General features: G+C 44.5%; 2 protein-coding genes across 6 annotated transcripts; one reads left to right on the forward strand and one right to left on the reverse strand.

Annotated features, from left to right (window-relative positions):
* Nucleotides 1-592: 592 nt before the first annotated feature.
* On the reverse strand, nucleotides 593-4029 carry rwdd2b (RWD domain containing 2B). Of its 4 annotated transcripts, none has more exons than XM_064301959.1 (5): nucleotides 3893-4029; nucleotides 2936-3163; nucleotides 2749-2816; nucleotides 2154-2519; nucleotides 593-1259 (listed from the first exon to the last, which is right to left on the reverse strand). In XM_064301959.1, the coding sequence occupies exons 2-5, from the start codon at nucleotides 3140-3142 to the stop codon at nucleotides 1013-1015; spliced, it is 888 nt and encodes a 295-aa protein (XP_064158029.1). In that variant the 5' UTR covers nucleotides 3143-3163; nucleotides 3893-4029; the 3' UTR covers nucleotides 593-1012. The 4 variants fall into 4 exon arrangements, with proteins under 4 accessions (XP_064158029.1, XP_064158026.1, XP_064158027.1 ...); XM_064301956.1 differs by lacking the exon at nucleotides 3893-4029 and adding an exon at nucleotides 3728-3878; XM_064301957.1 differs by lacking the exon at nucleotides 3893-4029 and adding an exon at nucleotides 3735-3875.
* A 67-nt stretch (nucleotides 4030-4096) lies between these two features.
* usp16 (ubiquitin specific peptidase 16) lies at nucleotides 4097-12304 on the forward strand. Of its 2 annotated transcripts, none has more exons than XM_064301950.1 (18): nucleotides 4097-4402; nucleotides 4774-4864; nucleotides 5345-5520; nucleotides 5624-5727; nucleotides 5856-5971; nucleotides 6204-6409; nucleotides 6525-6620; nucleotides 6730-6860; nucleotides 7271-7358; nucleotides 7595-7676; nucleotides 7903-7994; nucleotides 8086-8139; nucleotides 8540-8707; nucleotides 8888-9581; nucleotides 10026-10120; nucleotides 10439-10525; nucleotides 10990-11140; nucleotides 11566-12304. In XM_064301950.1, exons 2-18 carry the CDS (start codon nucleotides 4804-4806, stop codon nucleotides 11685-11687), a joined length of 2523 nt encoding a protein of 840 aa, XP_064158020.1. In that variant the 5' UTR covers nucleotides 4097-4402; nucleotides 4774-4803; the 3' UTR covers nucleotides 11688-12304. The 2 variants fall into 2 exon arrangements, with proteins under 2 accessions (XP_064158020.1, XP_064158019.1); XM_064301949.1 differs by having other exon boundaries at nucleotides 4097-4288.
* Nucleotides 12305-12337: the final 33 nt, after the last annotated feature.

A 12337-nucleotide genomic window follows, 5' to 3' on the forward strand; every position in this document is an offset into this window, starting at 1 on the left:
ATCCAAACACCATGAAAATGGTCTGACTTAAGGAGAACTTCTGAACAAATACATTAATAAGGACCCAAAAACTAGGAACATTTATGGTATAAAATTTAAAACACATATAAATATCAAGGCAACTGCTTGGCAATTTAATTTGATGCTTATCCTAGTTAAATACTGCCACCTAATGCCAGAATTAATCACTACAACAAAACAAAAATCATTTGAAAATATCGATACTTCATTATATACCAGCTGGTTTTACTTGATATTGATTTATGAAACGATTCCCAGGTGACAAAATAATTCATACACTGAATTCAACATAAGCATCCCTAAGGAAAGAAAATGTCCATCATTAGCTAAATATGATGGGAGGGGGGAAATAACTGCATAATTTAGTGCATTTGACCAATAATCCCAAAACTATCAAATCATTACAGATGTTATGTTATCAATTTATACATTTACTGCAGAATGGTCATATTAATGTAAAATTATTGAAACTCAGCTCTTATCTTTGGAAATGGCATGAGATTTGTTATCCAGCAATAATTATGAAGCTAGCCACCAAAACACAACAATAACCAATTCAGAAACTTAATCGTTCTGTGAAATATGTATCAATTTATTACATGCATGTCACAATAAGTGCACTTGTTTTGATATTGCACTCAATTTTACATTGAAATTCAATTTTACAGAAAACTTCAAAATTTAAATTATGAGCATTTGGTACCTGCCGAAGTGTTTTGTTTTTTGTTTTTTTGTTTTTTTTAAACATTAAAAATAATACGTTTCAAAAAAATTTTTTTTTGCTGGCAAGGCCATTATAAATTATTTTACTTCCAAGTTTCTGTGATTCAAAAGTTTCACATTTAAAGGGGAAAGGTTATCCGACTCCAGTCTAGTGAAAGTGTTCCAGTTGCAATCCCATTATTGGCAGAAATGACTTAGCATAATGCATGCTATAATGATCCTGCCCGTTTCTAAGCATGTCTTTGTCTGCGTTGTACTGCACTCACCACTACCTCCCCTCGATTCCAAAGTAGAGCTGAAAAACATCCCCACACCCTTTATCGTTGAGAAACTGGTAGAGTTGTCCAAGGTCCATGTGATTCCCTCTGTTGCCATGGGGGTCAAACATGGCCTCCTCAAAGCCGGGGAACCTCCGGAGTGAGGTCACGATCTCCTCCTCGGTGCCAGGCTGGCCGTCCAGAGGAAAGTCTTCCCTGTGTCGTATCATGATTCTCTTCCAGGTCAAAACTTTCACTCTACAGGTTAAAAAAAATTTTTTTTTTTTAAAGTGGTAAAAATGCCTTCAACGTCCACTAAACTACATGACGTCATCAAATAAGAAACACATCATACTAATATACCAAACTTAGGGCCTGATTTACTAAGGCCACTTTGCTCATGCAAAACTAATATCAAAACCAATGACTGGTGCGAAACAAATACACTATATGACCAAAGGTATCTGGACACCCCTTGGTCTGGGGCTGTTTTTCATGGTTTGGACTAAGCCCCTTAGTTCCAGTGAAGGCAGACCTTAATGCTACAGCATGCAATGACATTCTAGACGATTCTGTGCTTCCCCAACAGTTTGGGGAAGGCCCTTTCCTGTTTTAGCAAGGCAATGCCCACAGGCACACAGCGAGACAACTGCGTGCCAGGCTTAGTCGCCCAATCAGTGCCCCACCTCACTAATGCTCTTCCAGCTGAATGGAAGCAAATCCCTGCAGCAATGCTCCAACATCTAGTATAAAGCCTTCCCAGAAGAGTGGAGGTTGTTATAGCAGCAAAGAGTGGACCGACTCCATATTAATGCCCATAATTATGGATGAGATGTTGGATGTCAGGTGTCCACCTAATTTTGACCATGTAGTGTACCATGACCAATCCTTGGTCATGTTATTAGTTTTGCATATGCTAAAAGGTTTTTAAAATGCTAAAGGTCTAAGCAAATCAGGCCCTTAGGGTTTAAATTACGTGTGGTCCCTGAAGATATAATACAACCTATAAAAATCTTGGGGGGAGATGGGGAATAAACTGTATGACATTTCACATTAAATGACATAAAAAAATTTAAAAAAATTTCTGCGAACATGCCTGTACATGTGGTAAAGGTGTGAAGATTATTATAGAACACAGATTATAGAACATACCTGGCCCAGAATTCTTCACAGGAAGCCTGCGGTCCTTCAACACATACAATGCCCGGCTTCCCTGGCATGCAGAAGCCTGACAAGCCCAAATCACTGGACCACTCCAAGATGTTCTTCCTCTTCACCTTGTTATATATGTGGTGGCTGTAGATCCAGAGTCTGGTGAACACCTCCACTGGCTGTGCTGCAGAGGCCACTTTCTTCAGGCTGTTGGCTGCGAGATTCTTGGCGATATAAACATGGGCGTTGTCTTTTACCCACTCCACAGCAGACAGCAAGCACACTTCTCCGCAGCAGTTCTCCTTCAAGTACGCATTCATGTCCGCGTGAAGCCGGGTCTGCTGGGCCCGACTTAGTTCTGGACATCTGAGAGGAAGTGCATGGCTTGTTAAGGACTGTTTTTAAAAAATGACAAATCCCATTAACATTTCAAACCAGTTGGGAAAAATTCAACTCAATTTTACTTCTATAGAGCTCCCCAATGGGATGAAATCTTGGGCATATAGCATACATCTTGTTATGTGTTTTACCCATGCTCAATATCCTGTGTCAACCTCAGGTTTTTTGAAAGGTGTGTGAAAGGTGTATTACATACCTTACTGAAATGTCTGGTAGAACGTTTGGGTAGTCAACCGCATATGTGCAGGAGATGGCAATTGTTACCTTAAAAAGAGATAAAGAAAACGCACGAGACTTACAAAGTTTAGCAATACCACGAAAACAAGGCTTCATTGTAATTTTTACAGAGTGGCATCCACGCCTACATTAATGTCCATATTTACCGCTTTCAGATCCTGAGTGTCTATTTTCTGCTGTATTACAAATTCAGGCCTAGACGAGGGCGGACAATCCGTTCTGCCTTCCACATATTCCCTTAACTCCGCAATCGCCAAGTGATCCTTAACATCAAACTCGTCCTGGCTCGGGAACATGCTGGTCAACAGCTCAATCTCGGACAGCTGGGCTTCAGCTTCTTCAATGCCGGCCATGGCCGAATAATCCCTGTCAACCTGGGAGAAACATAAGTACCGAATGACAAGTATTCTGGATTCATAAGTACAAAGTTTCACGTATTAGCTACTAGTAACAGTGTCCCTTATCCGCCGAGCTTTGAACTTTGAAATTCGTTGTTGAAAAGCAAGCTATCTGGTCTGACTTTTGACAAATAGTCTAGTTGGCTAATAGAACTACAAGTAACTGTCATTCATCTTCGACATTTAAGTTAGCAAGATAACTAGACTACCTAGTTTTAATCATTACCATTGAAACATTTTGGAATTTATAATTGGCAACAAAGATGGTTACGTGAGAACATAATGTTATAACCTTACCTCTAATGCATTATGATTGTTTGTCTGTCAATATCATAAGGTAACGTTTACTGACTAGTTTTTCCCCCATGTCAAGTGATGAACAAGTGCTTGGTTTGTTAAATGTCTAAGTAATTTAGCTATCATAGCTAGCTCCGTAGATTTCCAATCATTTATACACGAAGCAGCTGATTGCCTCATTTATTTATGCAGGGACATAGTTTCAGACTACCTCTATAGATAATTATAAATAGCCCAACGTACCTCTTACATTTGTAATTTATTTTGTTTTCTAAAAAGAATACTTGATATAAGTGTATTCGCTGAGACCATTCCACGCCAACTGCCACCAAGCGAGCTGCAGTGTTTCCGGTGTAACCCGAATACACTCCGTGGAGCACACAAGCAGGCATTTAGTCCTGTACTTACATAATTCGTTATCGCCCATGAACTGTACACTTCAATGGTTATCGGAAATTTATCTGGTTTAGATAGTAGATTCTTTCTGTTCTGTAAATCCCTGCATCACTATTTACTTGTAAGAAAGGGTAAATTCTAACTTTTATTGTGAAATGTGTCGCTCTGGTGGTTTACCGGAAGTCACTTTCTTATTATTAGTCCATGAGCTGGCCACGCACTGTGATTTTGTTCGCTTTTGTAGAAAGATTGAAGATTACAATGAATGTTGTCTTATCGAGTGACAGATTATCTGTTGATAGTAGAACGAATTGATCGGCTGTCTATTTGTACTGTTTGAGGGTTTTTTTATTTAGTTTTTTTTTTTTTTTTACATGAAAAGCAAGAAACGATCAAGGGAACTGACAGGTTGGTTGCAGAAACTGAAACGTTTCTTTACCGGTAGCTACCACGCAATGCTAGCGACTAACTATCGCAAAATAGCTAGCTAGCTAGTATGATATAGAAATCACGTTCACCCAGGTAGGGATCCGTTTTTAAAAGGAGCTGAATAAAAAAAATTATGTTCACGTTCAGTTTATATTATCATTGTTTTGTGAGCATGGCGAAAGTGAGTTTTTTATCTGCTGGTTCCCATATCTTAGCACGTGGTTATTTTGTTAAGTTTCATTACGATGTCCAGCTGGTTGTAGTCTAAAACACATCTGATAAAGGCTAGGCTATTGTAAATAAAACTATGGAAATAAAAAGCAGTGCCCACTGATCCTAATACATTTATTGGAACAGTGTTTTCATTGAAGTGGCCATGATTGGCCTTCCAGTCCAGTAAAGCATCCCACGCACTCCGTTAAAGTCAAGAGCTAACTGGGTTTTCTCTGTTTTGCGGGACTCAGCTGTCCCAAGTCCACAGCTTTTAGGTCACGATGGGGAAGAAGAGGGGAAAGGAGAAGAACTTCAGAGAAGACGATGCCTTCGAAGTGGCAGGTATGGAACTATGCAATTCGAAATGATAATAACGTGAACAGGTTTAGACAATGTTGTGTGTCTAGACTTGTGCGACCACTGCCACTAAAGCTAACCGGGGCCCCTGTTCTCATCCTGCTGGGGTTGACGGAGATGACTCAGCTGTTTCTCTGATTTCGTAATCAGGAAACTTGCAGGGTTTAGTTTGGGTGAATCATGGTCTATTTAACAAAACAGCGAGTCTGAGTCTGTACTGATACTGAGTCTGTACTGATATTACCAAAAAACTGGGAGCGATACATGAAAGTTAATTTTATTATTCAAACACTTGAAAGTCCCATTAAGTTATTGGTTTGAAATACCACGTTAAATAACTTGTTCCTCAGTATCTGGAAGTTGTCTTCATTCTTACCGCATACTTATTGTGGCCTTTATTTTTTATACTGATAATAAGCATGGCAAAAATTCCTGCCTTGGAATGAACCCATCCTGCTCACACAGGTCCATCCTGTGTACACATCCGTAAGGGGATAGATCAGAGCCTTCTGAGGAAGACCTCAGCAGATGTGGCCTGGAACACCTGTCAGGACTGTAAAGACGAGGATGGCCCTGTGCCGTCAGATGACCAGAATGGGGAGTGCCCCCTGATCTGGGTCTGCCTGAAGTGTGGTCACCGGGTAAGCACCTCCCACCCCCGACTGTTCCCGTGACGGCATTCCGTGTGCCCGTCTGTTGGCCGCTCGGCCTTGCTCATTCGCTGCCTGTCTGTCGTTTAATAAGGGCTGTGGGAGGAACTCCGAACACCAGCACGCCGTCAAGCACTACGAGAAGCCCCACTCCGACCCGCACTGCCTGGTTCTCAGCATGGACAACTGGAGCGTGTGGTTAGTGTCAGACGCCCTTGTTAATGCCTGACGCCGGCACCTCCGCAAGGACAGTGCTGAATCTCAGAGTCCTGACGCCCTGACCGGTCGGCTATGAAACCATGCTCTGTGTTGCGGTTGTCCTCCAGGTGCTACATCTGTGACGATGACGTTCAGTATTCCACCACGGGACAGCTGGCTCAGCTGGTGAACAGCTTTAAAAAGCAAGCTCTGCCTGGGTCCCCTAGGAGAACGCCACAGGAAAGTATGTCCCCTTTTCTCTTTGCTTTTGTATTGTGAACAGCTGTAGGATTTACTGTTTGACAGTTGTACCACCCCAGTCAACCTCCACACCTCCCATGTTTCCCAGGCTGGTTTGACTTGCTCATGGGGTCCTGGGCCCAAAGTGCTTTGAGACATTGGTCTTTTGTGAGAAGAGCTATGCCGAACGTCATCATTTGTTTTAACCAAAAACATGTCGCGTTACTTCAACTCAGAAGTGAAAGAGGACGACAGCCAGACTGATGCCGTCGAGGAAAAAGTACCTGAGAAGGAAAACGTAATCCTGCAGTCGAAGGAAAACAGGAGGAATGCTGGTGACTCCAAAGGTCAAAGGTCGGGAGCAAGTACACCTGGCCCTAGTGTCTCCGTCCGAGGACTCAGCAATCTTGGGAACACGTGTTTCTTCAACGCTGTCATACAGGTAAAGGAGTGTCAATGGGGAAATGAGTGTTGGCAAAAAAATATAGTTCTACCAGATCATGAAATCTGATTCTTGGACTCACTCTGCTGTCAACTTACCATTTATTTGTCAACAGAACCTATCCCAAACGCAGCTCTTGAGGCAGATTATTAATGATGTCACAGATGAGAAGACCAGCCTCACCGTCACCCCAGACTCGTCCACTGAGCTGGTAAGCCCCGCCCCTTGCTGTATCCTTACCAGTAATGCTGTGATCACATTGGCTAGTCCAGAAGATTTTGGTTTTTGAATGACTCTCTCACCCCCCAATCTCCCTCCAGGAACCTATTTTGATCCCACTGGAGCGACCTGGTTCTCTCACCGTGGCCATGTATCAGCTGCTGAGCGAAATCCAAGAAACCAAGAAGGGCGTGGTCACGCCCAGGGAGCTCTTCACACAAGTCTGCAAGAAGTGGGTGCAGTTGGACATGGCTGTATAACAGTCCAGTATTTCCCCTTTCTCTTTAAGACACAGCCAAGTCTCAGTTTACAGCAGCCTAGGGGAAGATTACTGCATTGTAAATGACCCCTGAGTAGGGACAGAACAGGTGCTTAATGTGTCTGTTGCTCAGGCCTCTGTAAAATTGTCATTTTGAATACTCCTATCCTTTAGACACAAGTAAGCTACCCACACCTTATGGACAGCTTGGAAAGAAATCTCCATCTCAACCAATACACAGAACAAAATTCTTCTCTCGCTAATAGTTGGTTATTGACAAGTTTCCTTTAAAGTTCTTAGAGATCTGGATGAGTTGAAGTATTTAAATATTTAGTATTTTAAACAGAGGTTTCACCCAGGCCTGTGGTTCTGTTCACCCGTAGGGCTGCCAGATTTAAGGGGTTCCAGCAGCAGGACAGCCAGGAACTTCTGCGGTATCTTCTGGACGGGATGAGGGCCGAGGAGACGAAGGTGCGTCCGCCCCGCGTGAGGGGAACAACCACGTCTCAATGCCCTGAAAGTGTCAATCATATCCGTGTGATTTACGTAGTTACGTAGTTTGGATTCAAATTACGAGTTGTCACAGATTTTACTCCAGAGCGAAGGGCTTTATGTTTAAATGCTGGGTTTAAGTCACTTTCACGTGAAGTCTGTTCACAATTTGCACTCCACATGGTCAATCTTGGTTCCATTTGGCCTTTTTTCAGAGAGTAAGCTCAGGGATTGCTGAAGCAACAAAAAGGTCTGGAAAAACCACGGATGCTGAAGAATTAAAGAATTTGGTTAAAGGTAAGACATTTGTTCAGCTGTATAATGAGTTCATATTTAATAACCTTAGGGTCGGTGATTATTTTTTGAGTCAACTGATAAATTGATTTCTATAAATATTCAGCTGCTGCATCCAATCGTAACAAAACTATTGTTGTCATAATAGGTGGCTTTGGCAGTGTTTAAAATTCAATTGCGTACACGGTTCCCACTTATTTGCTTAACACATTCCTGTGTGTTTTCCCAGCGTACGAGAAAAATGGAGCGCCCAAGAACTTTGTTGACCAGGTTTTTGGCGGAGAGCTTACCAGCACGGTCATGTGTAAAGAATGCAAAACCGTAAGTAAGATGAGGTTCATCTAAAGTTCTGCGTTGTGTTGCTATGGGAACACCAACCAAATAAAATACTTGCACTGTCCTTGTCTTGCAGGTGTCTTCAGTGACAGAGATGTTTCTTGACCTTTCTCTTCCAGTTTCAGACGAGGTAATGACCTCTTCCTCCAGGTGTGGTGGGGTGTTTGCTTGACACAAGAAAGGTCACCATCTAGAAACAATACGGTGGTCAAATTGGAAATGTAAAGTAAATATTAGGAACAGGGGCAACAAGCATACATGCCATTCATTTTATAATCGGCAAGGACCTGAAGACCGCCTCTGAGGGGCTTATAAAATGAACACGATCAAAGAGCTCAGTGACCCAGTTTGCAACCTGGACTGTAATTAAGAAGTCCTAGGCTTTGCTGAAATTTGGGAATCAATAATAGTTCACAATTGTAAAAGAGGCAAAGATATTTTTTTGTCTTGGGTTTCGCAAGCAAGAACACAACGTTTTTAAGTAGGGAAAGGAATTTTCCCCTGATGTCTCATTCCTGCCCCCCCCCCAGGCATACAGGAAAAAGAATCAAAAGAAAACACCGAAGAGCAGCGAGGGCAAGGACAGCGACCGGGACAGTCCTGTTCCACTGGCCAGTGGAAACGATGATATTCCTACTGGCGCAGGGAGCAAGTACCAGCAGAAGAAAGCCAAGAAGCAGGCTAAGAAACAGGCAAAGGTGGGCTAAAATAAATCTGCATTCCTTCTCACAAAAATTCTTCCTAAGTGGGACTGTGTTTGTTGTCTGTTATTCCCCATTTCATTACTGAGTTCAAGTCTTATTCTTCCTGGTTGATTTCAAAATCCGCTGGTTTGTGGGAAATTTCAACCATGCCACCCTCTTTTCACTCGTCTACAGAACCAAAGGCGCCAGCTTAAGCAAGGAGGGAGAGTCTCTGTGGATGCCGTAGCCAATCAGGATTCAGCTGAGCCTGAGGAGGGGGAGGAGACGAGCTCTCTCGGGGAGGGGGGCGGGTCCGAAACGGGGGCCGCCTCCGGAGAAGGGGGCGAGGCAGCCGGGGTATTGGACATGGAGCAGAGCAGACCAGGGCCCGACGGAGACGTCCAGGCCGTGGAGAATGCAGCTGAGGAAGAGGAGGAGGGTATAGAGTGTGATGAAGACGGAATCTCTGCGGTCAGCAACCGTTTCACAGCCCTGTCCGAGGACCAGAGCGCAGGCGGAGACGGAAAAACGGCCGAGGGCAAGCCGGCAGAGGAAGAGGAGGAAGTGGCCACACCCACCCATGAGGAAGACCAGCTCGCCGAAGACGTAGCCCAGCTCTCCCTGGACAACGCCTTTATCGCCCCTGACGACGTCCAGCTGGACCTGGAGAATGAGGACACGCCCACCGACGCCAAGGAGTACACCGTGGTGAACCAGGACCCCGAGCTGGCCTTCCACACGCTGGCCACCAGGGCGGCGCCAGAGAAGCAGGAGTGCTCGGTCAGCTCCTGTCTGTTCCAGTTCACGGAGGTGGAGAACCTCACCAAAAACAACAGCCTGCTGTGCCTCACGTGCTCACGACGACAGTCGCGCTCAAAAGCGTCAGACGGTACAGTTTAACCGACACGCCCTTACCTAACCTGCTTTGATCGATTGAGGAGGCTTTGTTATTGTAATCACGATAACGTTCTGCGTAGGCGCTGCTAAGGAGAGAGAGTAATCATGCACCGTCTCCCAGGGCGATGGTGTGATTGATGTGGGGATAAGTCAGGCACAGTCAAATTAATATTTGGCACAGCACGCGTAGATAACATTGAATAAGTCTGTAAAATCATAGTCACGGGACCATCTAGTAATAGCGAAAGTTGAGAGAAGGTATGTCTGTGGTATTTGGCATGTCCATGTTTCACTGCCAGGCCTGTTTTGTACGCACGTCATGTTTCCTCTTACGTGTCAGTTAAAAAGAGTTTTGTGAAGGATGAAAGTTTAACAGGAAGGCACACAGTGCCTTTGATGGATGAGAAAGCTCACTCTGATTTTGTGCTGCATTTAGGCTCCAAGACCAAGGTGTACACTGACGCCTTGAAGCAGATGCTCATCTCGTCCCCTCCCCCTGTGCTCACCCTGCATCTGAAGAGATTCCAGCAGGTATTCTGCCGTTCTGTGCCACACGGGGCTCAGTCACTCAGGCACTGACGAGTTCTGAGAAAATCTATTTGAGTCATCTGAATTGATTTGTGCTGATGAGTAATTGAAATAGTTTGTTGATTGCGATAATGGAAGAGCAATCAAGTAGGTGAGCTGGACCAGTTAGGTGATTTTCAGGCATTAAGAACAGCGTGTCCAAACTTGAAGCAACGGTTGGATGCTACGGTTCTGTTTTTCAAGGCTGAATTAAAAACAGGACAAATAAAAAGTTCACAGTCTTAGAGAAATGGTCCCTAATCTCTCTCCTAACTCCTCCAGATCGCGTACAGCGTTTCCAAGGTGAATCGCCATGTTCAGTTCCCTCAGATTCTGGACCTTGCACCTTTCTGCTCCGCCAACTGCAAGGTAATGACATCATATCTCACAGCCACTCTAATGGTACGTTCCCATTGGTTGGTTTCACTTGGCTGTGCCCTCTAAACAGAGCAAAAGACCAGCAAGAGGGCATACATTGCTGGACTTATCCATACTCCCAAGCAAACTAAAAAAACACATTCTGCCAGCCCAATATGTAAGCTTCAACAAAACCCAGCCCTATTCCTTGATAGGCCTCTTGTGTTTATGTACGATTTACACCTCATTACAGCCTCCTTTTCTACCCTTCAACCATGTGGTCAACATGGCATGTCAAGATCCTATTGCTGCACTCACTTGCACTACTGGTTTCCGTGAGTTACCGTGGAGTTTGTGAACCACCCGTTAAAAAAAAACATTACAGCCAACTGCTTATGCTACTGTGAACGTACAGTCAGACCGAACCAGGCCATTCTGAGCGAGCGCTTACCTGGTTTATGGTTTCCTGTTTCCAGAACGTTCCAGAGGGACAAACTCAGGTGCTGTACAGCCTTTATGGAATCGTTGAGCACAGCGGAACGATGAGATCCGGTCACTACGTCGCCTACGTCAAAGCGCGACCCTCCAACCCTCCGGCCACCTCTCTCAACGGACCAACAACACAAGGTAGGAGTGTGTAGATCATACCGAAACATTTCTACAGTTGTGTTCCACTGCATGTCATTCATCGGCTTTCTTGTAACTCCTTAAACGACCTTCAAGGGCAACAAATGCTCCGATAGCCATGAGGAATTGTTGGAATCAACGTTTATCCTCGGCCAATCGTTTCCAACCCACGGGTTACGAGTCGGACTGAGGTGGATCAGATGTCTAAATAATTTACTGTACATAATATCCTTTACAGGGAAATTGATGCCAGTTATTAAACGGTGTCCCTGCTACAGTGCACAAACAGTTGAATGCATTTAGATTCCATTTGTGAAGTGGGAAGTGAGAAGCTGTGCTCATTAAGCGGGTTGTGGGGCTCGTGTAGTTTGCATACCACTGCAGCAGGAGGTCACTGAAGCGTTGATTCACCCCCTTGTCTACAGGTGAGAACGAAGCCCCAAAAGGGTCGTGGTTCCACGTGAGCGACTCCTGCGTGCAGCCCGTGCCCGAGTCCCGGGTGCAGAGCTCGCAGGCCTACCTCCTCTTCTACGAACGGATCTCCTAGCGCGCCCGTCATGCGCGGAGCCCGGGGACACGCAGTTCCCGCCGCTGCGGGAACGTCCCGGAGGAACTGGCGCGTATCCCGGGAGACGGACGGCGGAGCGCCAACCTCGTCCCGCCGCTCAGCTGCCCGTCTCTGGCAGCGTTGTGACTTGAGCTCCAGGCGATTGCAATGAGACCCTCACTTTCCACTTAATCGTGTTGCAGTTGAACAGAGGGGGGGGGGGGGGTTTAACGGATCATGTCAGGCAAACAGAAATTCCACAGAACAGTAAGACATCAGTATAAATCAAGAACGTTTTCCACGTTATGCGTATTTGGGAAGGGAGAATGTGCACCACAAGGTGTTGTGAAAATACGCACATATCTCTGCAATGATTACTGTACTTCCTGGAACTGAAAATGAAATGATTATGGTTAGGTAAGAAGAGCACCAGAATCCAGTTCACTCGCTGTGTAAATCACTGTACACAAAAAACACAACTTGAAATGGATAGAACCTACTTTTGAAAATGGTCTAATTTTGTGAGGGGGGAGGGAATTGTAATTCACTTGTATATGAATTATTTATTTCTTTAACTTTTTATGATGTCAGAATTAAAGAACTGTTGCTTAAAAGATTACTGCCGGTCCTTAATTTAAACGGACAGTGTG

This window comes from Anguilla rostrata, chromosome 12, assembly GCF_018555375.3.
Source record: "Anguilla rostrata isolate EN2019 chromosome 12, ASM1855537v3, whole genome shotgun sequence".
Taxonomy (NCBI): Eukaryota; Metazoa; Chordata; class Actinopteri; order Anguilliformes; family Anguillidae; genus Anguilla; species Anguilla rostrata.